The sequence below is a fragment of the Cynocephalus volans genome, chromosome 15 (genome assembly GCF_027409185.1).
Source record: "Cynocephalus volans isolate mCynVol1 chromosome 15, mCynVol1.pri, whole genome shotgun sequence".
Taxonomy (NCBI): domain Eukaryota; kingdom Metazoa; phylum Chordata; class Mammalia; order Dermoptera; family Cynocephalidae; genus Cynocephalus; species Cynocephalus volans.
Genome location: NC_084474.1, coordinates 73,748,060 through 73,774,493, shown reverse-complemented (window position 1 = coordinate 73,774,493; position 26,434 = coordinate 73,748,060). Strand labels below are relative to the sequence as shown.

At 40.7% G+C, this 26,434-nt stretch overlaps 1 protein-coding gene across 1 annotated transcript in view; it reads left to right on the top strand.

Moving 5' to 3' along the window:
• The first annotated feature begins 24,420 nt into the window (after positions 1 to 24,420).
• The window catches only part of ENPP2 (ectonucleotide pyrophosphatase/phosphodiesterase 2), a 103,041-nt gene continuing 101,027 nt past the window's right edge, over positions 24,421 to 26,434 (top strand). The window contains exon 1 of the mRNA XM_063080160.1: positions 24,421 to 24,561. Within this exon, the coding sequence (XP_062936230.1) occupies positions 24,541 to 24,561 (21 nt within the window). The 5' untranslated portion in view covers positions 24,421 to 24,540. The remainder of the gene's footprint in view (positions 24,562 to 26,434) is intronic.

Genomic DNA, 26,434 nt, shown 5'->3' with positions numbered 1-26,434 from the left:
ATCAAATGACCCTTGAATTCCTTCAGTTTCTAACATTCTATAAATACACGTGGTTCCTGCCTTCAAGAAGCTTACCATTTCTAAGCAGGTATAAAGATACTAGCAATGAACAATGAAAATAGGAGTTCAAGTGAATAACTGAAGTATCTCTTAAGGTGGTCTTAGAGTCATTGCTAAACGAATGGTAAAAACTGTAAGGAAGGCGGAGAGAAGACATAACACTAGTGTCATCAGAAAAGATTTCCCCAAGGGGATAAACTTAACCTGGACTTTTTAAAAATTCAGCACAAGCGGACTTAAAAAAATTTACAAGATAGATACATACCCTCTGTAGTAAGTCAAATACCATAAGCGTGTATGAAATTGAAGGATACCCAGGATGGGGAGGGAAAAGATGGGAACAAAGTTTTGTGGCGAAAGCCTTTCCCTAGTACAGGATGGTTTTTCATTTTGCTGTGTTCCCATGAATATTTCACACATATTGTATCTGACGTATCTCCATACTTGGCACAGTGCCTGCACTGATGATGCATTTAATAAATATTTGGCTGAACAAACTTTGGCACAATTTTGAGGTATTTCTTCATTCATTAAAAAAAAAAAGACAACTTTATTGAGTACTTTGTGAGTTAAGTACTAAATGCAAAGATTAAAGTGATATCAGTCCTGCCTCTGTAGTCCTGTTCATAAATGTCTGAAATATAACGTAAGAAGGGAAGAATGTCACTAGAGACATTTTGTAATTGAGACTTTGTCCATTTGGATGGACGAGAATGAGGAGTAAAGATGAGGCAGAATGAGAAAAGACAACTCCAGATAACTAGGGTTTTTTTTTCCCTAATCTATTCCTCAGTTCTGAAGGTAGATCAGTTTCCTTAGGGCTTGCATGTTGATTCTTAAATTTCCTTCACTATTCCAGGATCTTGTAAAGCTGTATACAAGAGACTAAGATCACTTCCTGTCTTTTGGGTAGAGTTGTACCTAATTCTAGAAGAATGCAGAATATGTATGAAAGCAATGTGGTTATGAGCATTGGTTCACATCATAGACTGACTGAACAAGAACGTGGATGCAAATGCTGATCTGAGATTGAGGGAAAAAAGGAGAGAGAAGGCTGAAAGGAAATGGGGTGGTCTTTTTATTTCCGTTTATCACTTCATAAATAATTAAGCATAGGAAGTTTAGATGAGTGATGGTACCATTTTTAAATTAATCCCTTCACTTTTTTGAACAAACACAAATGGAGTGCTTACAGTGTCCAAGACACTGTGCTAAGCTCTAGACACTCCAGAGACTCACCATTTGTGTAAACCTTGAGACAGAATATGCAGTGTATAAATTTGCTAGTGCCGCCATAACAAAGTATTACAAGCTGGGCGGCTTAGACAACAGCAATTTATTTTCTCACAATTCTAAAGGCTAGAAGTTTGAGATCAAGAAGTTGGTAGGATTGGTTTCTTCTGGAACCGCTGTCTTTGGCTAGTATATGCCTGCTGTTTTCTGTCTTCACATACATTTACAGACAGTGTGCTTATCTCCTCTTTTTTTTTTTTTGTCTTTTTTTTTTTGTGTGACCGGTAAGGGGATCGCAACCCTTGGCTTGGTGTTGTCTGCACCACGCTCAGCCAGTGAGTGCACCGGCCATTCCTATATAGGATCCGAACCCACGGCGGGAGCGCCGCTGCGTTCCCAGCACCGCATTCTCCCGAGTGAGCCACGGGTCGGCCCTATCTCCTCTTCTTATAAGGATACCAGTCATCTCGGATTAGGGCCCACCCATATGATCTCATTTAACCTTAATTACCTCTTTAAAGTCTTTATTTCTAAATACAGTTACATTTTGAGGTACTGGGGATTAGGGCTTCAATATATGAATTTGGGGGGGGGGCTACAATTCAGCCCATAAAACAAAGCTTCAAGCTTCTAGCCTCGATTCCAGAAAGGGAGGAGTATGGAGGTGTTTATTTCATTCAATATATTTTTTCTAGCTTTAACAGGTAAGTAAATATACGTTCTCCTGACAAATTAGAAAGCAGCTCCCAAAATCCAAATCATTAAAATTTTCCATTCACTCAGGATGTTGTTATTTGATAACAATAGTGATTTTTCAATTTCATGGCACTAAGCTACATTAACTAGCCTTGACTGCTTTGTTTACTAAGTCCTTAGTTACAGCCTGGACTTGATGTAGAGTGCCTTGCTCTGGAAATGTGTACACATTGTACAAGCTCTAAAAGAGGAAAAAACACAATACTTTGCTGGCTTTAGGCTGAAATTTACTCTAAAGGAAGATTTTAACTGTTAAAAAGGGGAACAGGTGATGCTGAACAATTTTCTTCCAATGGACATAGATGAAATGTTTGGACATGGATAAGAGGAAATGTTCTGATTTGGCATTGAGAGGAACGAAGTGACATTAGGGTTGTTAGTTATGTTTATCAACAGGAACCTACATGCTTGTTACAGGCACTTCTGGACATTTTCATCTTTGACCTCAGTAATGACCTGTAGAGCCTGTGTGAAATGATGAAAGATTATGCAAAATTTCATTTCTGTGCCAATTTTGGTATTATAACAGAGTGGTAATTTTAATAAAAAACCATCTGTAATTTGTTCATGGAACACTAGATTGGAGTTATTTTAAATGGTACAACCTTTATATTTTAAATCTAATAGTGCTATTAACTTGATTTTTCCATCAGGAAAAAATGATTTTGCATAAAACATTCATAGGATAGTAGAAATCTATGAGATAGTGTAAGGCATAGTTTAACTCCCTTGTCTTACAGGTGAAAAACAGGCTAGCATATTTTCATCTCTCTCTCGAGGTAATCCTGTGAATTTGTGGAAGAACCAGATTCAGCCTGTCTTAGTTAGCTCAAGTTGCTATAACAAAAATACCATAAACTGGGTGACTTAAATAACAAAACTTTATTTCTCAAAGTTCTGGAGGCAGGAAGTCTAAGATCAGGGTGTCAGTATGATTAGATTCTGGTGAGGACTCTCTCCCTGGTTTGCAGATGGCCGTCTCCTTGCTGTGTCATCACATGTGGAGGAGCAGAGAGAGAAGAAACAAGATCTCTCCTGTCTCTTCTTATAAGGCACTAATCCCATAATGGGGTTCCCCCCTCATGAGCTAATTATCTCACAAAGGACCCATTTCCAAATACCATCACATTGGGGAATACGGTTTCAACATATTTTGGGGGGACATGAACATTCAGTCTTTAGCAGAACCCCAAGGTTTCCTCACTCCCTGTTTAGGGTTTACTCCAGCCATAGATTCACAGAGCATTTGTGCTAAACAAGACCTTGAAAGCCATGGAATTCAATCCTCTTGTTATAATTAATTAATTAATTGCTATTAATTAAGGACCTTGAGGGCCAGGAAGGTGAGAAAATCTGTTTGGGGTTACAGGGAATGAAGACAGAACTAGGAACTCGTGCCTGAGAATCCGCCTCCAGGATTTCTTACAGGTTGTCCTGAGTTCACATTGTGCCCAGAGCTAGTGGAAGAGGCTCCTGTGGTCTTTCTCTCACAGGGTAAGGGAGCATGGGGCTTGGGGTTCCTCTTCTTGGAATCTTTACCTTCCTTTCACACAAAGGGAAGAAGATAGGGCAGGGCTTAGAGATTCTACTGAGAAAGTAGCTAAGGTTGCAGTTTTAATTAAGTGCGATGGATCAATTGAGTAAGTGATCAATTGGTCAACTATTGAATACCTGCTGGTCAGACAGGATAAAAAGCAAACAAACAAACAAACAAACAAACAAACAAAAAAACACAGAAAAATTAACATCGTTTCTATGTTTTCTCTCTGTGACTATCAGGAAGATAGGTATAAACACTCCAAAACATACGTAGAACTTTTCAAAATGGCTAGTTAGGTGAGAGCACAGTGTTATAACATCTAGGTCAAGGGTTCAGGCCTACATGCTGGCCAGCTGCCAAAATAATAATAATAATAATAATACAATTAAAAAAACATACATAGAACTTTTCTACTCACATACCAGGTATTCACTTCACTGTAGTCTCATGGGTAGCCTCCACCTTCCCCCTTCTAAATTGAAACCTCCTTGCAGCAAGACTGTGTCTTAGTCATTCTCTCTGAAGTACTTAGCATGCCTAATACCAGTTCTTAATGAACTCACATTCAACAATAATACAAGATGTCATAATACACAAGATGCTATAAGGCTTCTATAAGTAGACACAAATGTGGGAAACAGGAAATAAAAGCAGTAGCTTAAACCAGTGGAAATGTATTTCTACCCCACATTTAAGAGGTTCATAAGCAATAGTTAGTGCTCCATGGGGCAAGGGGCTAGACACCTTCTTTCTCATTGCACCGCAGAGTATGGCTTCTATCCCAGAACGGCTGCTGGAGCTACAGCACTTACATGTAAACCCTAGCCAGCAGGAAGGAGGATGCGATGAAGAAATTGCATACATCACTTCTGCTTGCATCAGATTTGCTGAGATTTAGCCATGGGAAATGTTATCTTTTTTTTTTTTTTCTTTTTCAGGGAACCACAGGCCCACCTAAATATCAGCTGTTCAATGACTGATGAACAGGACAGAACAGGAAGAAAACTGGCAGGTTGACATCACAAGCTCCTGAAAGAAATGTTTCACTGTTGGTATTTCAGTATGTATTTTTTAATTAGAAGGAAGGTCACCAGTCTCTAGTGTTACTATTACAACTGTAGATTTTATAGTAAGTGTACCTGATTATACCCTGGCACTGCTGATTACTCTGTGTGTGAGTTTGTGTGAGTTTGGTTAAGGCACTTAACACACAGGACTGTTGGAAAAATTAAGCCACAGTCTCTGGCACATGTGCAGCCTGCAATAAGTGGTGAAGTTTATTGTTATTTTATTCTTACTAATTTTTCTGCTGAGAAACTGTGTACTCCAAAAGATGTCTGGTAAGAGATATACCATTCAATCAGCTGGAGGATGCATGCCTTACAACCTGCAGTCACTATGGTACCAAAACAAGGAGTTATACTTTGCTTTTCATCAGGTTGGTTTGGGGATCCATTGCTGTGAATATTCTGTATGTATGGATCTGGTCCTGTGGCCCAATGGGAAAGCCCACTCCTCACAGGATTCTCTGTGAAGGAGGGCTAGGTGTCCGTAATAGAAATAGCATGGAGGAATTCCAAAATCTTTAAATATCTTCCCACTGTAAGTTTGTCGATAAAACATATCTTTTCCCCCTATTCAGGAAAAATATAAAGTTTCTGGTACCCTTTTCCACCAATATCACTAGTTGATTGATTTTGAACCAGTTAAGCTATGAAATTGAGTGCCAGTTTTGTACCCCCTGCCTTGGCCTGTTTTTAGGCTCTTTTTTAGAGAGGCAAATTGATATCAATCCATCTGTGGTGACCTCAGCCTGGAAAAAACAGCTCAGTAGAACAAACAATCGCTGAGCACCCGCTATGTGGTGCTTTCATTGTATTGTATGGTATTGTATTGTATAGGCGTCATACTGAGCACTGAACATCACTGATGTCTTGTGGGAGAGACAGAATCATGACAAGTAATCCAAGAGATGACATGAAAACCTCAGAAAGAGTAATTATAGTGTTATTAGTCAGGTCAAGAAAGTCTGTATATTCATATCTCTACAATACAGTTGGAGATGAACAAGCGGAACGCAGTATGGAGAAATTTCTATTAAAGAATGTGCAGGAAAAGCATAAACAGATTTGTGTCGTTGCCCTTCTTTTGCCACTAGTTTTGTGACCTCTGTTCGTTTAGTTACCATTTATTGAGTACTTACCACTGCTGAGAATGAAGCCAGTGCAGTCTGGTTGATTCACAGGAGGGAGGCTGGTAAGCTGACATTACACCAACAGAGTCCTAGATGCAGTTCTTACCTGTTGCACAATGGCCAGAATTTGTAAAAGGAATCCAACAACAGTTTTCTAATAAGAGTCCCTAGGACACTGTGGTCTGAAAACATTACATGTTTTAGGCTATAGGCATTTATCAATTTAATACAATCTGACTTGAAAGTTAACATAGTGGGGATAGGATGATGCTTGGACTCCAGGACAGGTTTTCCCCCTTAGCTTCTGAGTGATCATGTGAGGGTTACTTAATAACTGTTAGCCCCTGTTTCCTCTTCTGGGAGATTTTTCTGAAAATGAAGTGGAATGATATATGCAAAACACTAGTATATTGCCTGGTATACTTGCTTAATATTAGTCATCTTTCTCTCCACTCTCCTTCCTTCCTCCCCAAATTGCTCTCATCAGTTGCCAAATTCAGTGGACAACTTTTAGTGCTTGTTTCATAACCCTTTCAACATTTGATCTTCCTGACTATAAATTTTTCCGGGTACTCTCTCTCCTATTGCCTTTCACAATGCTACTATCTCAGTGTTTTCTTCACCCCTTTACAATTCTATCCTTAGTGATCTCACTTTTCCCCACCAGTTCTTTAAAGACTGGGGTTCTTTAGGTTCTGTCTTTACCCTTCTCTTACTTTATATTGTTTCTCTCAGCAAATTAACCTATTTCATGGCTCCAGCCACCACAAGTTTCAATCTATCTGTGACTTCTAAATCCATACCTATTTCTCTGACTTTCCTGAATCCCAGTTCCAGATTTCTAACAGCCTGCTCTTCTTCCAAATGTCAACATATCTCAACCTGTTAACAAATGAATTCTCTCCCTCCCTTGTATTTCCTGTCTCAGTCAATGCATGGCCATATATCAAGCTACCCCTTCTTTTCCACTTACTTTAAACTTCCCTTTTAATCAGTCACAAAGTCCTGTCATTCTCCTGCAGAATATTCCCCAGACTTTTCTTCCTCCCATTTCTGCTACCACCACCTAGCCCAGTTTTGCTTCACTTCTGTTTCATTTTTGATGACTACAGTCGCCTCCTAATTGATCTCTTTTCCTCCATTCTATTCCCCCTCCAGTCTTTCTGTCAATAATCATTATTAAATTTATATCAATACATCCTCTCTTGCTTAACTATCTCAAATGGAGAAATGGTGGTTAATAACACGGAAGTAAAGCCATTTCTACCTCAACTCTATCTTCTGAAACCAACTGAAAAAAGAAAAGAAAATTTCATCTTCAAAGAACTTATAAAATATCTACAATCTCCAAACTCTGAAGAATAATCGCTAAACACAGTAAAATTAGGATCTAACTGGGGCAAGACACTTATAGTAAATCTGCATTTCCACAGACATCTCCAAAAAGTGTCAGCACATGGCTGAAGAGCCCATTATACCTAAAACAGCAATGTGTGGGGTTGTGGGTAGACCAGGAGGGCACCCATGTCCCTGTTCCATACTGCAGGGTGTCATGGGAAGTGGAGCCAAAAGAGAATCCTGCAACATGCCATCTCTACAGGTATTCTCAGATACTCTTGCAGAGGGTCAACTGATAAACACAGGCAGATGCATGCACACCAGACACTTGCAACATAAGAGGCTTCACTCATCTGTGTGCCAGAAAGAGTTCTTGTTTTTCTGTCAAATAATTCTCCATAAAGGAAAAAAACAATGTAGATAAATCAAAGAAGATGAAAACAGACCATGTGTCAAAAATTGGAAAACAGAGGAAACATTAAAAAGAAGAAAACATAAATAAAAGAAGAGAACTAAGAGCAAAAATATCTATCATAACAATAAATTTAAGTGGGGGCAAAATCACCTATTAAAAGAAAGACATAAAGAATGAATAATAAAATAAAATCCAGATCTCATATTCTGTAGCAAAATAAACTCTTGATTTGACAAAAACATCTACATGAAATAGGAAGTCATAAAAGTATGAAAGAGAACATGGATGGATTCTAAAATAACATTGGTGTGGAAAAGAACTTTCTAAGCTTTGGATAGAGCCCAGAAGCCATAAATGAAATAGTGGTCGATTTGCCTACTTTCTTAATATATAAAGAACTCTTGTAAATCAGCAAGAAAAGATCACAGACTTATAGAAAAATTGGCAAGGAAAATTAAAAAACTGTTTTCAGAGAAAGAAGTACAAATCGTTTATAAGCATATGAGCAATTGCTCATCTTCACTCTGTTAAGGAAATGTAAGTCAAAACAAGGAAATAAAAACTATTACTCATCAGATTGGGCAAGATTTAAAAGTTTGATAGATAGCACAGTGATATAAAGGGTATGTGGAAATAGATACAGTCGTATTCTAGTGGTGAGAGTATGAATAGTTACCCTTTTTAAAAATGGTCTAGTTAAAAACAACTCTCAGATTTTAAAAGCAAATACCCTTTGATCCAACAATTCTGCTTTTAGTAGTTTTTTTTTCTTCTTTCTACTTGATTAATACTCTCACATATTTGCAAAGCCATAAATACAAGGATGGCTTGAAGCCTTGTTTGTAATAAGTCACTGGGAACAACCTAAAAATCTACCAACCAGGGACTGCTAAAATAAAAGATGATGCAACAATCTGGGTGGAATACCATTCAAGTATTTAAAATAATAAAGTGAAATTATATATGGCAAAATGGAAATATCTCTATGATACATTGTAAAGTGGGAAAGAAACAAATGCAGTACAGGATATAAATATTCATTCACTGAAAGACTTATAAGAGTATTTTTACATGGACGTTTTCTCAATATTGGTATATTATTAGTAACTAAAACCTATTCTTTATACAGATGTGCTTAATTTTTTTTTGTTTTTTTTTTGTTTGTTTGTCTTTTTCGTGACCGGCACTCAGCCAGTGAGTGCACCGGCCATTCCCATATAGGATCCGAACCCGTGGTGGGAGCGTCACCGCGCTCCCAGCACTGCACTCTCCCAAGTGCGCCACGGGCTCGGCCCTACATGGACGTTTTCTGAAAGGAGAGAGAATAAAGATTTGACACTGGTTACTTCTGAGCAGTAGACTCTGTAGTCTGGGATAAAGTCAGGGATTAATTTTTTTGTTATATCGTTTTACAGTGTTTGAATATTTTCTTTTATTATGTGTATGGTTTTCATAATGAGGATAGAAAATGCTAAACGTAAAATACAAAAGAATGCAAAAGAGAGATGTTCAAATTTACTTAATGAGGCTGCTTTGTTTATAGGATTAAGTCTAGAAGCTCTGACTGAGCAAGCTCCTAGTAAACTAGCCGAGTAAACCTGGCCAGCCCCATCTCCCAGCTTCTCTCTCATTTGCCTCTTCTCTCACCACACTTAACCAGTTATTGTTTCTTGAGCTCGCCATGGTCTCATCTACCCATTTTGCTTGAAATGTCTCTTATTTCCTCCCAGAAAATGTTACTCATTCATTAAGGCCCAGTTCAAATGATGCCTCATCTGTGAGTTCTGACCTGACTATTCCAGAATATTTCATCCTCCTCTTGTAGAGGAGGACAAATTTTTTCTCATCTCACCCAGTCTGAGTCCAAGAAGAACTAGATGAACCTATGTCCTCTAGAGAGTACCCTGTCAGGCCACCAGTTGCTGGGCAAATTGGACCCACTTTCTTGGGACTTCTGTGAGTGGCGCCTGTGTTTGTTGACAGTTTGGGCTCCCAACATGTCCAGGCAAGTCATTTTACAGAAGGAATAGGGGGCAAGAAGGGTCCAAACACATGTTAACATCACATTCACGTATGTGTTTTATGTAAATTATCTCATTCGGTCTTCATAACATCTCTTCAAAGTAGGTCTTATCCTTGTTTTGCAAGTGAAGAAACCTCAAAGAGGTTAAGTGAATTACTCAGAGTTAATGGTGGAATTTGGTTTCAAATTTGGGACTTTCTGGCTCCAAAGCCTGTGCCTGTTCCATTCTCCAGAATTTGTGGTCTGCAGAGGGAGGGAGGGTGAGAATGAGGCAACAGTGCTCCCATGTGAGACACCACATTCCCAAACTCCCTCTTCTCTTCTGATATGGAGGTGAGTATGGGCTGGGCTGAGGGTGGGGGCATGGGCTGAGAGTGCAGTAGGGGAAGATGAATCTGTTAATTCTCTGTCTATGGAAGTCCTCGATTTGTTGGATACCCTCCTGACTTAGGCCCTGTCCTTCCACAGGCCAGCTGGGGTGATTCTGCTTTCTGGAGTATCTTAGGGCAGATGATGACTAATATTTGGCAAGCTTTGCAATAGGAAATGCGAAACACGTGCCTGTTTGGGGTTCCTTCACATGTTTCTAATCAACCAACCAGATTTTACTTGAATCTTTTATGGCTTCTCTGAAATTTGTAGTGAAATTGGAACCCAAAAGTAACTCTGGACCAATTTGTGGTTGCTATAATAACTATCCCTTTTCCTGGACTTTTTCAACCACTTAGTGAAAATTATTATTGCAATAAAATGTCTTAGTCATACTTTCCAGGGGGGTGAAATTTCTTAGCTTGTCATATAAATAAATATTATATTATGTTATATTAGAGAAATATGGTTGGATGGATCTTTGTGTAGAATTTTACAAAGGACACACCACCAGTCCCCACTACCCAGCAGAAGGCAGGAGCATACATGGGGTCCTAGGCAGGAGCTAAGGGCAGCCACCACCACCCAGCAGAAGGAAGGAGCATCTACAGAGTCCTAGGAAACAGCCAAGAGCAGCCCTCACCAACCACATGAAGCAAGAACACACACAGGGTCCTAGGCAGAGCCCTCCCTACTTGGCAGAAGGCAGGAGCATGCCAAAAATCCAACAGCCATGTGTGTGGCCTACCACAGCCATTGCCACAACCATGGCTGCCATAAGAGTGGCTAACTGCCATAGTTCAGCCACAGCCACCATGCAGGCAGTTCACCAGCCTCTCAACTGCACTGACACAAAAAGAGTCACCAGCAGAGACTGCAAAAAGAAGAGGAAGTCTCTCTCCTCAAGGCCCACTCCAAAGTAAGAGAAGAAGCAACTGCTCTACCAGATAACCAGACATCAATGTAGAGATACTAGAAATATGAAAATACAAGAAAATATGACTTCACCAAAAAAATACAGTAATTCTCAAATACCCGACCCTATAGAGCAGGAAACCCTTGAAATGACTGAGAAGGAGTTCCAAGAAACAATCTTAAGGCACTTGATGAAATATGAGAAGACTTAGACAATATAATGAAATGAGAAAAAAATGTAGGATATGAAGGAGGAAATTTACAAAAGGACTAATACCTTAAAAAAGAATGTAGCAGAACTCATGGAACTGAAGGAGTCATTCAACAAAGTAAAAAACACAACTGAGAGCTTAAGTAGCAGGCTAGAACAAGCAGAAGAAAGAATTTCTGATGTTGAAGATAGTCTTTTTGAAATAACCCAGGCAGACAAAAAAAGTAAAAAAGAATTTTAAAAAATTAAGGAAATCTAAGAGAGCTAGCTGACAATCTTAAGTGCACAAACATTCGAATCAAGGGTATTATAGAAGGGGAGGAAAAAGAAAAAGTCATTGAAAAACTATTAAGTGAAATAATAATGGAAAACTTCCCAGGTATATAGAGAGACATGGGCCTTTAGATCAAGGGGGCTTAAAGATCCCCAAACAGATTCAATTCAAAAAGATCTTTTCTTAGACACATTATAGTCAAACTGGCAAAGCTCAAAGACAAAGAGAGAATCCTAAAAGCAGCAAGAGAAAAGTATCATCACCTATAAGAGAGCCCCTATCAGACTAAGAGCAGAATTCCCAGCAGAAACTCTACAGGCCAGAAAAAAATGGGATAATATATTCAAAATACTAAAAGAAAAAAACTACCCACCAAGAATACTATACCCAGCAAGGCTATCCTTCAGAAATGAGGGAGAATTAGTGTATTTTCCAGACAAACAAAAGGCGTGGGAGTTCACCACCAAAAGCCCAGCCCCGCAAGAAAACCTCAAGGGAGTCCTGCATCTGAAATCTGAAAAATGACAATCAGTACCATAAATACACAAGAAAGAACAGAACCCACTGGAAAAACAAAAATGCAAATGAGAAAGATAAAGAAACTAATCTTACCACCTCACAAAATCAACAAACATCAAAGACAAACAATAAAAGGGGAAGAAAAGAACAAAAGATTTTTAAAACACCCGAATGAAAATTGATAAAACACCAGAAGACAATACCTTTCAGTAACAACCCATAATGGAAATGGGTTAAACTCCCTGCTCAAAAGTCATATGCTGACCCATTGTATTAAAAAGCCAGACCCAATGATATGCTGCCTTCAAGAGACTCACCTCACCTGTGAAGACACACACAGACTAATAGTGAAGGGATGGAAAGAGATATACCACACAAATGGAAGCCAAAAATGAAGAGTAGCTATTCTTGTATTGGATAAAACAGACTTTAAACCAAAATCCATCAAAAGAGACAAAGAAGGCCATTATATAGTAATAAAGGGGTCCATCCAGCAAGAAGATATAATGATAACAAATAGATATGCACCCAACATTGGACCACCCAGATATACAAAGCAAACATTATTAGGCCTAAAGAAAGAGATATACCCCAATATGATAATCATAGGGGACTTGAATACCCTACTCTTAGCACTAGACAGATCATCTAAGCAACAAATCAGCAGAGAAACACAGGATTTAAAATATACTTTAGACCTACTGTACTTGGCAGATATCTACAGAACATTTCATCCAACAACTATAGAATATACATTCTGTATAGAATAGAATAGACCATATGTTAGGTCACAAACCAAGTCTCAACAAATTTGAAAAAACTGAAATCATTTCAAGCATTTTTTAAGACCATAACAGATTAAAACTAGAAATCAATAACAAGTGAAATTCTGGAAACTATACCAACACATGGAAATTAAATAACAAGTTCCTGAATGACCTATGGGTCCAACAAGAAATTAAACAGAAAATCAAAAAAATTTCATGAAACTAATGAAAACAAAGACAAATTATACCAAAATCCCATGGGATACTGCAAAAACAGTACTAAGAGGGAAATTTATTACAATAATGCTCACATCAAAAAAATAAAAAGATTTCAAATTAATGACCTATGCTACACCTCAAAGAACTAGAAAAACAAGAGCAATCCAATCCAAATATTAGTAAGGTAAAGAAATAACTAAGATCAGAGCAGAACTAAATGAAATAGTGACCCAAGAAATGCTACAAAACATCAGTGAAACAAAAAGCTGTTTTTTTGTTTTAATGAGAGAAGCAAAATGGACAAGCCATTAGCTAGGCTAACTAAAAAAAGAAGAGAGAAGACCCAAAAAACAAAATTAGAACTGAAAAAGGAGACATTATGACCAATACAACACAAATACAAAGAATCATTACAGAGTATTATAAAAATCTATATACCAACAAATTCGAAAACCTGGAGGAAGTGGATAGTTTTTTGTACACCTACAAACTACCAAGACTGAACCAAGAAAAAATAGAAAATCTGAACAGAACAATATCAAACGAGATTGAAGCAGTAATGAGCAGTCTCCCAACAAAGAAAAGCCCAGGACTGGATGGCTTTACCCTGAATTCTGTCAGACATTTAAAGAGGAATTAATACCAATTCTCTTCAAACTATTCCCAAAAATTGAAACAGAAGCCATTATCCCAAACTTATTCTATGAGGCCAGCATCACCCTGATAACAAAACCACACAAAGATACAACAACAACAAAAAACTATAGGTCAATCTTTGATGAACATAGATGCAAAAACCCTCAACAAAATGTTAGTAAATAGAATACAGCAACACATCCAAAAAAAGTTATACACCGTGATCAAGTGGGATTCATCCTAGGGATGCAAGGATGGTTCAACATATTCAAGTCAATAAATGTGATACATCACATCAATAAAATCAAAGACAAAACCATATGATTATCTCAATAGATGCAGAAAAAGCATTTGACAAAATTCAACATCCTTTCCTGATGAAGACTCTAAGCAAATTAAGTATAGAAGGAAATTATCTCAACACAATAAAAGCTATATATGACAAACCTATCCTCAATACCATCCTGAATGGGGAAAAGCTAAGGACTTTCACTTAAGATCAGGGAAAAGACAAGGATGCCCACTCTCACCACTCCTATTTAACATAGTATTGGAAGTACTAGCCAGAGCAATCAGGCAAAAGAAAGAAATAAAGGGTATCCAGATTGGAAAAGTTGAAGTCAAACTGTTTCTGTTTGCAGATGACATGATCCTATATATAGAAAAGCCTAAAGACTCTACCAAAAAACTCTTAACAGTTGATAAATGATTTCAGTAAAGTTGCAGGATACAGAATCAACACACAAAAATCAATAGCTTTTTTATACTCCAATAACAAACTATCAGAAAAAGAAATCAAAAAAGCAAGCCCATTTAAGATAGTCACCAAACACATAAAATACCTAGGAATAAATTTAACCAAAGAGGTGAAAGATCTCCACAATCACAACAATAAATCACTGCTGAAAGAAATTAAGGAAGACACAAAGAGATGGAAAGACATTTCATGCTCTGGGATTGGAAGAATTAACATTTGAAAATGTCCATACTGCCCAAAGTGGTCTACAGATTCAATGCAATCTCCATCAAAATACCAATGACATTCTTCACAGACCAGAAAAAAAACAATCCTAACATTCATATGGAACGACAGAAGATCCCAAATAGCCAAAGTAATGCTGAGCAAAAAAAAATAAAGCTGGAGGCATTACACTACCTGACTTCAAATTATACAAAATGCTATAGTAACCAAAACAGCGTGGTACTGGCATAAAAACAGACACTCAGACCAATGGAACAGAATAGAGAACCCGGAAATCAACCCACATACTTATAGCCAACTAATATTTGACAAAGGCGCCAAGAGCATACATTTGCAAAAGGACAGCCTCATTGATAAGTGGTGCTAAAAAAATTGGACATCCATATGTAGAAAAATGAAACTAGACCCATACCTCTCACCATATATCAAAATCAACTCAAAATGGGTTAAAGACTTATATATAAGACCTGAAACTATAAAACTACTAAGAGAAAAAATAGGGGAAACACTTCAGGAAGTAGGACTGGGCAAAGGTTTTATGAACAAGACCCTAAAAGCACAGGCAACAAAAGAATAAATAAGCAGATGGGATTATATCAAACTAAAAAGCTTCTGCACAGCAAAAGAAACAATTAACAGAATGAAAAGACAATCTAGAGAATGGGAGAAAATAGTTACAAACTGTACATCTGACAAGGGATTAATATCCAGAATATACAAGGAACGCAAGCAACTTAACAGTGAAAAAACAAGAAACCCAATGAAGGAATGGGCATAGGAGCTGAATAGGCATTTCTCAAAGGAAGACATACAAATGGCCAAGGGACACAGGAAAAAATGCTCAGCATCACTCAGCATCAGGGAAATGCAAACTCAAATCACATCGTGATGTCATCTCATGCCAGTAAGACTGGCTATTATCAAAAAGACAGAGTATAACAAATGCTGGCAAGGATGTGGAGAAAGAGGAACCCTCCTGCACTGTTGGTGGGACTGTAAATTACTACAGCTTTTATGAAATACAGTATGGAGGTTCCTCAAACAACTACGGATAGAATTGACATACAATCCAGCAATCCCACTGCTGGGTATATACCCAAAGGAATGGAAATCATCTTGTTGAAGGGATACCTGCACTCCCATATTTATTGCAGCCCTACTTCCAATAGTCAAGAGATGGAACTAACCTAAACGTCCATCAATGGATGACTGGATCAGGAAAATGTGGTATATATACAGAATGAAATACTACTCTGCCATAAAAAATGAGATTCTGCCATTCGCAGCAGCATGGATGAACTTGGAGAGTGTTATGGTAAGTGAAATAAGCCAGGTACAGAAAGAGAAATACTGTATGTCCTCACTCATAAGCGGGACTGAAAGAAAAAAGAAAGAAAGAACAATCACAATAATTCCTTGAACCTTCAAAAGGACAGAATGGAACTGAGGTTACCAGAGGTGGAAAAGGGGGAGGGAGAGGGGGGTAGGAAGAAATTGGTAAAGGGCCACAAAGATGTTTACGTCGTGTAATGATTAAAAAAAAAAGATAAATAAAAAATAAAAATTCCTCCATTTGTTCTGAAAAAAAAAAAAAAGACACACCACTAACAGTGAAAATTAGAGAGACATCTATAACTGAGATGTATGGCACCTTCAGTTCAATTCAAGAAACATTTGAGCACTTACTATGCACAAGGCATGCTGAAGCTGTGTATACAGATGTGGTTACTCCCTTCATTTCTTATGACAGTCCACAATTTAAACTGAACACATCTTCAGGTGAGCTTGCTGTCTTTTCTATGGTCCTGAGCTCAGATGATAGCACCACCAGGGAACTAGAAACTCTGGAATCATCTCTGATTCTTCTCCCTCCATTACATCCATATTTAATCAAGTCCAGGAGACTTTTACCTCTTTAATGGTTCTTGATTCTTCCTTTTCATCTTCACTGATGACCCTATCTCTGGTCCAGGACTTTATTATCTCTTGCCTGGACTGTTCCAGTGTCTTTCTGATTTCCTTGGCCTCAGGCTCTCATATACCCTGCCAGAGAGATTACTCAAAACATAAATATGAACATGTTGCTCCCCTGTCTGAAATCCTTCATGGGTTCCCTATCACCCACGGGATGAATACTAAACACTAAAATCCAGCTAGACATTCAAAGCCTTCCACTGTGTTGCCTTGGGTGCCATGTTGGAGAGGATGGGTGGACTCATGAGTGAAGGCACCTTAGAAAGACCAGGATCTTTTCATTGGGAAACATCAAGACTTAAAGGAAAGGAGCTTGATATATTTCATCCAGAAAACTGAAAGCCATGGTTTTGGATAAGCTAAGATGAATTCCCAATTCCTAGAACTCCACCGCATCAAGTGCATTCTGTGAAGACAAGGAAAAAAAAAAAAAAAAACCCACTTAAGACGAATTCAGGACAGTATGCAATAAGAAGCATGAGTTCAACATTTTTAACATATTAATGCATCCATCCATTTATTCATTCATTTCTTTGATCAATAGTTATCTATCGAATATCTAGACAAAGTAATGTGATACAATACCTGCTTTCAAGCGGAGACAGATAAATAGGTAATTATAAGACTCTAGGATGAGAGCTCAGTTATGAAAAACACACGGTGCTTTGGGAGCACATGTTGGGGGCACCTAACCCTGTCCAACAGGATCAGGGAAGGGGATGTTTAAGTGGAGAGCAGGAAGAAGAACGTGACTCACCCAGGCGAAGAGAGGAAGGAAGAGACGTTCAAGCAAAGAGAACATGGGCAAAGGGTGGAAGGAACAGAGAGGAATTTTGAGAAGCTAATATGGTGGCATTTAACGCTGAGGTTAGGATGGAAGCTGGTGTAGGGGTGATTAGCTATAAGTGCATTGTGCAAAGGCAGGGGGAAAAAACATGTAAATACAGGACAGCAGGTAATAAGAAACATAAGCTCAACATTTTGCACCAAGTAATAGACCCTCCAGAGGACACCACTAGCCCTCCCTGGGTCTTAGGCAAAAGTGGGCCATTGCCAGGGTTCAAGGCTTGGCATGTGGAATACAAACTGGGTTCCAGCCTCACTTAACCCCTTAGCTAGAGGCTCTTGTCTATATGCAGCAGACTTGTTGCTAACCTGTTATTAAAGAGCTGATGCTTTATCTTCAGGACAATGGAAAATCTGCAGGGTATTAAGCAGAAGCATTTGGTGGTCAGATTAGTATTTTAGGATGATCTCTCTGGCTGTAGCATAAAAGGTTTGTTAGAAGAATTCAGATTGGAGTCAAGGAGAATGGTTAGGAGACCTACTCAGTGGTCCACATGAGAGATGATGCTGGCCTGACCTAACTTAGCGGCATTTTTGGAGTTAGTGCCATCATGACTAATCAAGAGAAACAGCAGCAGCCTTCAAGGAGCGAGGCAGGAATTACAGTCTTGCTCTTTCTCACCACAAGTCTGCCTTGGTGAGAGACACCCAACACTGGATTTGCTAGACCATGATCTTGACTCAATGAGAAAATAAACCTTTTATAAAAAACAAAACAAAACAGCTTTATTGAGTTCTAGTTTATATACAAAAAAACTGCAAATATTTAATGTATACAATTTGATGTATTTGGACATATGCAAATACCCACAAAACCATCACTTATCATTACAATGAAGAACATATCCATCACCTCCAAAAGGGAACTTGATTCTTACCAATAGAAATTCCACAGAAGAGTAAGAAGAGAAATAGAAGATTCTGTCTGTCCCCCCAGGCTGGCCCAAATGAGTGTCACCCACTTCCATCAGTTGTGTAATAACCTCACCTGGCCTGATGAAGACACTTAAGTTTGTGACAACTTGTTCTTTTTTTCCTCCCACTGGAAACATTTCCATGAGGCTATTGAAGAATCTCATTCATTACTTCAAAAAGCAATTTGAACTCCCCAGATTGTGCAATCTCACCAAGTTAAATTTTTACAGGCTCCTGCTTGGCCTGGAGTGAATGAGCCGTGGGCAGCAGGGTGGGGGTGTGAGACAGGCAGAGAGTCAGACAGGAGCAGAATTAGCCATATCGGGAAATTGTACTGGTCTGTGTGAATATCCTCAACCACCAGCCTGGGGGTGCTTTGAGGCCTAGTCCTTGGGTTGGAAAAACCATTAACAAACAAAATAATCATTCAGATTTTCTCTAGTTTTTGAACTGAGCAAAAAAAAAAAAAAAAAAAACCAATCTGTTATTTTACTCCTGCCCTGGTCTATCCCCAGAGTTTTCTCTACCCAGGCATTGGGATACTTGATAAGACACTACCTTCTCTGAGCCCTTCTTCTTCCTCTCAAAATTCCTTTCAGAGTTAAAATTCCATGCTTCTAGGAAATGTTTGCATTTTTGAAGTGTCAGCACACAGTAAGTCCTCAGTAAATATCTGTCACATGGAAGGATGAGCATTTTTATGTTAGACTCACGGCTAGAATGAGAGACACAAAGACAGTTGGAAAAAGTCCTTACTTTTCAGCTCTTCACAGTGTGGCAGTGGAGACGGTCATAGACAAAGGTGATAACCGGACAACTCACTGGGCTCTCTCCCAGCTGCAGTATCACAGAGGAGAGGAAGGCGAGAGGGACGGCGAAACTAAATCTGAACAGAGGTTTGCCAGATGTGCAGGAAAGACCATTTATAGCAGTAGAAACCAGACGAAGGTCCACTAATTACCCTCCATAATTCAAAATAGACACATGATGTTTACATGCAAGAACAGCTCTTCTGGAGCTTGCATGATCAGTGTCTGACCAGTTGGTGGCAAAATTGGTATATCCAGCGGCCACTTGCTAGTGTCTGATGCAGACAAATGGTTGTGTCTGACCACTGGATTGAGGGTCAGCCACTCCCAAATGCTGATTTCAGGTGTATTTAAGAGACACACCAGAAGGGCTTAGTAGAGGATGCCACATTCAGGTCTGGCACATAAGAACAGTACAAGGAAACTGAAGTTGCAGGGGAGGAGTGCAGGTAAACAGGCATGACCCAAGATTAATGAAGCCAACACCGTACACATGCTGGTGGCACTGATGATCATTTGGTGGGAAGAACTAGGTTCTTTCCATCAACTTGTTATCCTAGGAATAGATCTAACCCACCTCCCCTCTCACTTTCTATTAACAATTATTCTTCAGCTTCAGCTAAATCTTGCCACTGTCCTGGCTTTCAGCAATTAGAATGCAGACGACCATCTGGCAGTAGATACCTGCGTGGTGTGCGAGGTTTTCTTAGAATAATGGTTTGCAATATTTTTTAAAAGCACCAGACCCCTTTTTCATATTCAATTTAACTTATAAAAACAATGTACAAACAGCTTGGTCAAACAGCAACAAGAAGCATAAACAGGCACCAGGCATTTACAACATGCCAGAAGCTGTGCTATGTACTGTATACCCACCCTTGTTTGATCTTCATGACAGTTCTAGGATGTGGTGCCTATGAGGTAGGAATTATTTTAATATTCTCTTTAGGGATGAGGAGGGGAGCATGAAGAGTCACAGCTAGTATGTAGCAGAGCTAGAGTTTGACCCAGGAAGTTTGTCCTCACTCAATGTGGGGTCCTGATAGTGTGGGAGGTCCTGCCCAAAGGGCCCAGCTAGGACAGGGCAGGTGAGGCAGAGCTGAGCCATCTTGAATCCATCTCCTCCTTCCCTTCCTGCTGTGGTAACAGGTGTAGCTAAGCTTCTCCATCCTCCTTCCCCCTTATCCTCTCTCTCACTTTGGAGCTCAGGAATTTGGATAATTTACCAGGCTGCTGTGTGATATGGTCTAAGAAATACTGCCTTGGTTTGTTCTCCAAGATCTCTACCAGAGTCCATATTCTGTCATATACACTCAACATAAAAAGGCTGCTTATGGCCAAATGGGTCTTCAAAAGTGGACATAGATGACAATCTCAAGAGATGAGGTACTGTGTGATTTCATTTGTATGAAATGACCAGAATAAGCAAATCTATAGAGACAGGATCTAGATTAGTGGTTACATAGGATTGGGAGGCTGGGCGGACATGAGGAATGACTATTAATGGGCATGGGACTTCTTTTTGGAGTGATGAAATGTTCCAAAATTGATTGTAGTGATGATCATATGCCTCTGTGAATATCCTAAAAACCACTGGGTTGCAAACTTTAAATTGGTGAATTGTACATTATGTGTCTATGTCTCATTAAAGCTGTTAAATAAACAACAACAACAAAGTAGAGCCTCTCTTTAAAAATTTGTTCAGCCACTCCTTTAACTTATTAATTCATTGCACAGTATCTGTGGAATGCCCTCGCAAGATATGCAGTCTGCTACACATGGGGATACAGAGAGAAAAGAGCCCTTGATCAAGAACAATCCTGACGCAGAAGTAAGAAGCAGCCATGACTGCTCTAATAGAATGACATGTGCAAGCAGAAGAGAGGCCCAGAGCTTGGCAAAGGAGAGTATGCTGAGCCCAAACCCAGATTTTACTGGGAGTCCGGCAAGAAAAACTTTTAGGTAGCAAAGATGGGGTGTGGGCATTTTTGGTAGAGCTAGCAGTATGTGAAACCTTGGAGCAATGAGAGGGAAGGACTTGTTTGGGAGATTTGCATGCCTAGATAATGGATCTTGTGTCCAAGGACCAAGGAGAAGAGGAATGAAAAAGAAGCAGGAGCTAAATGGCTCCATTCCTTGAATCATTTATTCATCCATTCATTCACTTATTGAGCATTGCCTGAGTGCCACACAGAGGGCAGGTCAGTGGTTCTCAAGCTTTGCTTTTGGAGCTACCTGGCTCTTACCCCAGAAAGAACTGGTCTGAGTGTGCTTTGGGCATCAGGATTTTTCAAAGCTCTTTGGAAGATTCTAAACTGTATTCAGTGTTGAAAACCAGAAGGCTGTATGATGGAGATGAAGAAAACAAAACAAAACAAAACCCTCCCCCCCCAAAAAAAGAGATTAAGGCAGATGATCCTGGCTCTTGGGAATGTACAATCAGCAAATGTTTTCTAAGAGCCTACGAGGTACATCCTGGGTACCAGAGATACAGCACTGAATAAAAGACAAGAGTCCCAGCCCTCACGAAGATTCAGACTAGTGGAAGCAACAAAAAATAAGAAAATAAGCAGTTAGAGGAGCTTCTCCTTACAATGTAGGATAAGTGATGTGAAGGAAACAAAGAAGGTTAATAGATAGCTAGCAATGAAGGAGGAGGGGACGGCTCCCTAGAGTGGCTGGTCAGGGAAAGTCTCTTTGAGAAAGTGGCATTAGGCCAGGACCTAAGACATGAGTAGGAACCAACCTTGGAAAATCCATGGGAAGAATGTTCCTGGCAGTGGGCACATGTGGGGTGTGTATGTGTGTGTGTGTGTTGCTGTTGCTGTTGTTGCAAGGAACAGACACATATTCAGGTGACAATAGGAAAAATGAAGTTCACTGTCATGAGAGAGACTCTAATGTACTTATAGGCTGTAGTGTTTTATTTATCCTTGTATGCCAGGAATCAAGGATGCTGACTGGCAATATAATAGTTGTTTTATAAATGCCTAATGGATAAGTGAACTAATAAAAGCAGTGGAGAAGAGATGGAAAGGAACAGGATGGTTGACAAAAGAATGTTCCAGAGGAAATGAGAAAAGAGAGAATCCAAGGCACATAGAACATAGGCACCTCTGAGGTGGGAGGGAAAGAGCTGAGAATAGAGATAAATTTTCTGGTACCGGAAATAGATTTCCCTCCTGATAGCTGTGTTCTTTGTTTGGGGAGAGGAGGCTGTTTGCTGAAAGAAAGCCAGGTGGGACTAGGATCAGAGTTCTAAAGAGGTGTGAATAGTGACTTTGCATCATCAGAGAGGTGGGCTGGCTGGGGACACTGTAAGGATTGCAGTGCTGCTGAGCACCTCGCCGAGGCTGCAGACCACACATCATGGACTGGTTGTGGGAAGACGTCCACCTCTGGCAGATAACCACTTCTCGGGTGGAGCTTTTGCAGATGGCTATGACAGTGTAGGACAAGGAAATGGACAAACTGAGGTGGAAGGAGAGAAGGATTGAAATTGATGTTACATTGCACACTGGGACATAAAGGAAGTAATGTCAAGAAGGAGCTGAAAGAAAAGAAGTGGAAGGAAAAAGGGACAAACCTCTAATGAGTCTAAAGCCAGAAGAATGATGGGAAGACAGGAGTGAGGGGACTGGAAAAGGGAGCTCCTTGTTACTCCATGGTAGGCACTGCACACGGTAAAGTACACGAAAATGTGACAGCAGCTCCTTTTCGTTGCTCATGACTATGGCTGAAAAAAGGCTAAGGGTTTTATCTCTAAATTTCATTTAATCCTCACAACACATACCACAAGCCCTACTTTACAGATGAGAAAACTGAGGCTCAGTGAGGGTAAATATATTGCTCACATTGTTGTAACTAGAAAGAAGAAACTGCATCTGGCTGATGAAGCTAATGCCCATAACATCCAAGCCGTGATGATATATATATTTTTCTGGTTGTAGAACAACCCATGACTCGTGCATCCTTTTCTTGTGAGCTGATAACCCAGGGGCAGTTATATTAACCCATTCAGCACTGCAGGATGAAGTCCAAATTCCCTAGATTGACACAGGAGGCTGGTCAGAGTCCAAACCCACACCTTCTCTAGATGCCGCCTCCCACATCCTCGGCTCCTGCCCGCCCTAACTATTTTCATTTCGCTGAAGGCACCAAGACAGCTATTGTACATGGTGTCGTCCTGGTAGCGGTGTCCTTCTGCCTCTTCTGCTCCTGGCTGACTCCTCCTAGTTCTTCAAAGCTGAGAGTGAGTAACACCCCTTTTCCTCTTTTCTAAGCTAAAAAAACAAACAAACAACAAAAAAAAACATGACAGTGGCACTACCCTTCACACGAGGCTGTCTATGGCTTCTCTGCAGGCCTTCATCACAGATGTACTCAATGCTTAAAATTCTGCTTCTCCAGACTCCTTTCACAATCCCACATCCTCTTCCCCTTTGATTTAGCATTTCACTATCTGGAAGGACCTAGAAAAAGGAGAGAAAAAGGTGCTGATAGTGGTTAGTCATGGACTCTGGTAGCAGCCTCAGGTGACTCAAGCTTGTACCTCTGAGTGGCCAGTCTGGTTCCCAAAGCATCATTTTAGCAGCTGGTAAAGAGATGAATGTAGACAATTTTAAAAATGTAGTCAAATTCAAACTATCTGTGGATATCAATGACCAAAACATCTATATAGTAAAACAATTTCTAACACTTACTTTTATAATTCCAAAAAATTAAAATAATTATCAGTACTGTTGCTTTGGATTAATTGCGACATCATCAAGTTAGTGGGGATCCCCAGCAGGGAAGTGGGTGCCTTAGTTAATGTGGACTGGACGAGGATCAAGAGGACCTGGATTTCACTTTCTGGTTGGGTGATTGGGCAAATATTTTTTCTGGAGCTTCTATTTCTTTATGTGTAAAAGGCAGTAATAGAAGAGCCTCCCAGGCATTGTTTGGAAGGCCAAATAACAGCATGATTGTGAAAAGCCCTTTGTAAACTGCAGCATGTTCTAGAAAAAAAAAAAAAAATGTGGTGGTGATATTCCTGAGGAATTTATACAATGTACCCCTGCCCCTGTTTAACCTGAAATGGCTCATTTCAGGGAACATGTCAACAACACAGCAGAAAACTTCTGCAGCTATATCCTTTTGGAAACAGGGAATGAATCCTACAGAATCAAGGAGAAATGGCAAACCTCACAGAGACACTCCTTGAAAGATGAAAAATTAACTAGGCACTGCTGGGGGTGGGAATGCAGATGGCTGCGCTGGACGCCCCGTCTTCAGTCCCCGGACACTTTCCTTCCCCAAAGCCATTTTAGTCAAAGGTCATGTGTGTGTCTTGTCAAAGGCCAGCTTCCAATGGAATCATTTTCCCCCGGGACAGCGGCCCCCAGCCTACATCTGCATTGGAGAAATCCCAAAAGCAAACGGCCCAGTGCAAACAAGAGCAGTCGGGAGCAGCAGTCCCGGGCACAGCTCCCAGGTCCCCGGCCCGCAGCGGAGGCCGCGTCCGCAGCGCCCGGGCCAGAGCAGGCACCCAGCCTCCCGCAGCATGACCCGCCACGGCGATCGGGTACGGTAGGCGCCTCTCTCTCTCCCCGTCCTCCATTGCTTGGGCTCCCGGGTCAAAGCTGCTGTTCTGTCAAGCAGAGAAACCTTGCAAAGGGCCTCCAGATTTGCCGGAAAACGGTCCCTGTTGGGCTGAGCTCCCGTGCACTCAGCTGGAGCAATTTCCAGGCGCGCAAATGCGGAGTTTGACTAATTTCGAGTTTTCGTTGCCAGAGAATGTTTGGGTTTGTAAATCTGGACCTCGTTTCTGGAGAACGAGCCGGGAGAGCTTGCAGGGAGGGGCGGTGGACGAGTCTCGGTTCCCCACCGCTCGAGTCCCCGCAGCCATGCCCGCCGCGGGGTCCTGCAGCGCTGCCCTCCTGGGGCAGCGGGACCGCTCGGCTTCTTGTTGGACAAGGGCCGGGCGAGGAGGATGGGAGTTTTAAAAGCCATCTGTTGCAGTAATGTTCTCTGGGCTCCTACACTTGTCTCCAGGAAATAGAATCCTTTCCCTGATGGCAGGAGCCCCTTCCCCACGGCCGACCCCCTCGCAGGATCCACAAAGGAAAGATGTTGATTGACGTGCACAGATCCAGCGCAGCCGGTCTCTCGGCCCTTTGTACTTTTTTATTTGAACAAGCCTTTCAAATGGATCTGGCTAATTTGGGATAAGAATAGAGGGAGCCTGGGGTCTCAGCTGGTTCTGGGTGCTTTTGATCTGGACTTGGCAGTCTCCGAGGCACACAGAGCAGGTGGGGAGCGTCGCAGGGGCAGCGGGGACGGCCGGTCTTCAGGTGCGCCGGGGTGGTGGTGGTGGTGGTGGTGGGGGTGGGGGTGGTGGTGGTGGTGGTGGTGGTGGTCAAAGGGTTTCGTGATTGTTGGGCTTCCACACTCGGTTTCATTTTAACAGGTTAAGAGCAGAGCCACTTCTCACTGATAAAGGCAATGAAAACAGAAGGCTTTCTAGTGCTCAGCAGGACGGACAGGGACCCCTGGTCTGGTATTTATTTTTGTATTTATCACATAGCCAGTTCCGCAGAGGATAGGAGGCTTTCTACACATCCCTTCATCAAGTATTTATGGAGCTTCCCCTCTTCCCCTCCAGAGGCCACCTCGGTTTTCTCTTCGTCTTTCCCAGCAAACTTCTTGAAAGAGTGGGTGACATTCACTATCTCAGTGTCCTCGCTATGGGTTTGCTGCTCCTTCGCACCCAGTCAACTGGCATCTGCCTCCACCTCTGAAGACCAACCTTTGTCAGGGCCACCAAAGACCTCTTTGTAGCTGAACTGTAGGGCATTTAAAACCCTTTTTCACTAGTTTTGCGTGTGCCATTTGGAACCGTTGGTCATTACGTCTCTACTGTTTTGACTGTCCTGGATTCTGTGATACCATGCTTCCCTCGTCCCCTTCTGACCTTTTGAGTTACTATTTAAAGGGCTTCATGTCATAAATATTACTGTGCCCTGCTATTTATTCTTTCCTTTACGCTCTTCCTTTGTCATCTTGCAGTCTTCCTAGACAATGTCATCCACTCCAATGACTCCAACCACCACTTACATATGGTGTCTCCAAAATCTATAGCCTGTCTTGATCTTTCTCTGAAAATACCAGACTTTTATAGTGAACATCTCCACTTGGATGTCCCATAGAGCACCTTAAGATCAACATGCTCAAAACTGAATTTGGCTTCTTCTTTCTCCCAGGTCTGCTCTTTCTCTCCTTTTTTCCACAGCTCAAATATCATTCCCGGGTATCCAAGCCACACACAAGAGAGTCGCCCTAGGTGACTTCCTCTCTTTCATTCATGACCATCTGATCCCCAAGCCCTTTCTACTTTACCTGCTGAGTGTGTCTCCATCTTTCCCGCCCCTGTTTCAGTTTAGGTCAGCACTACCTCA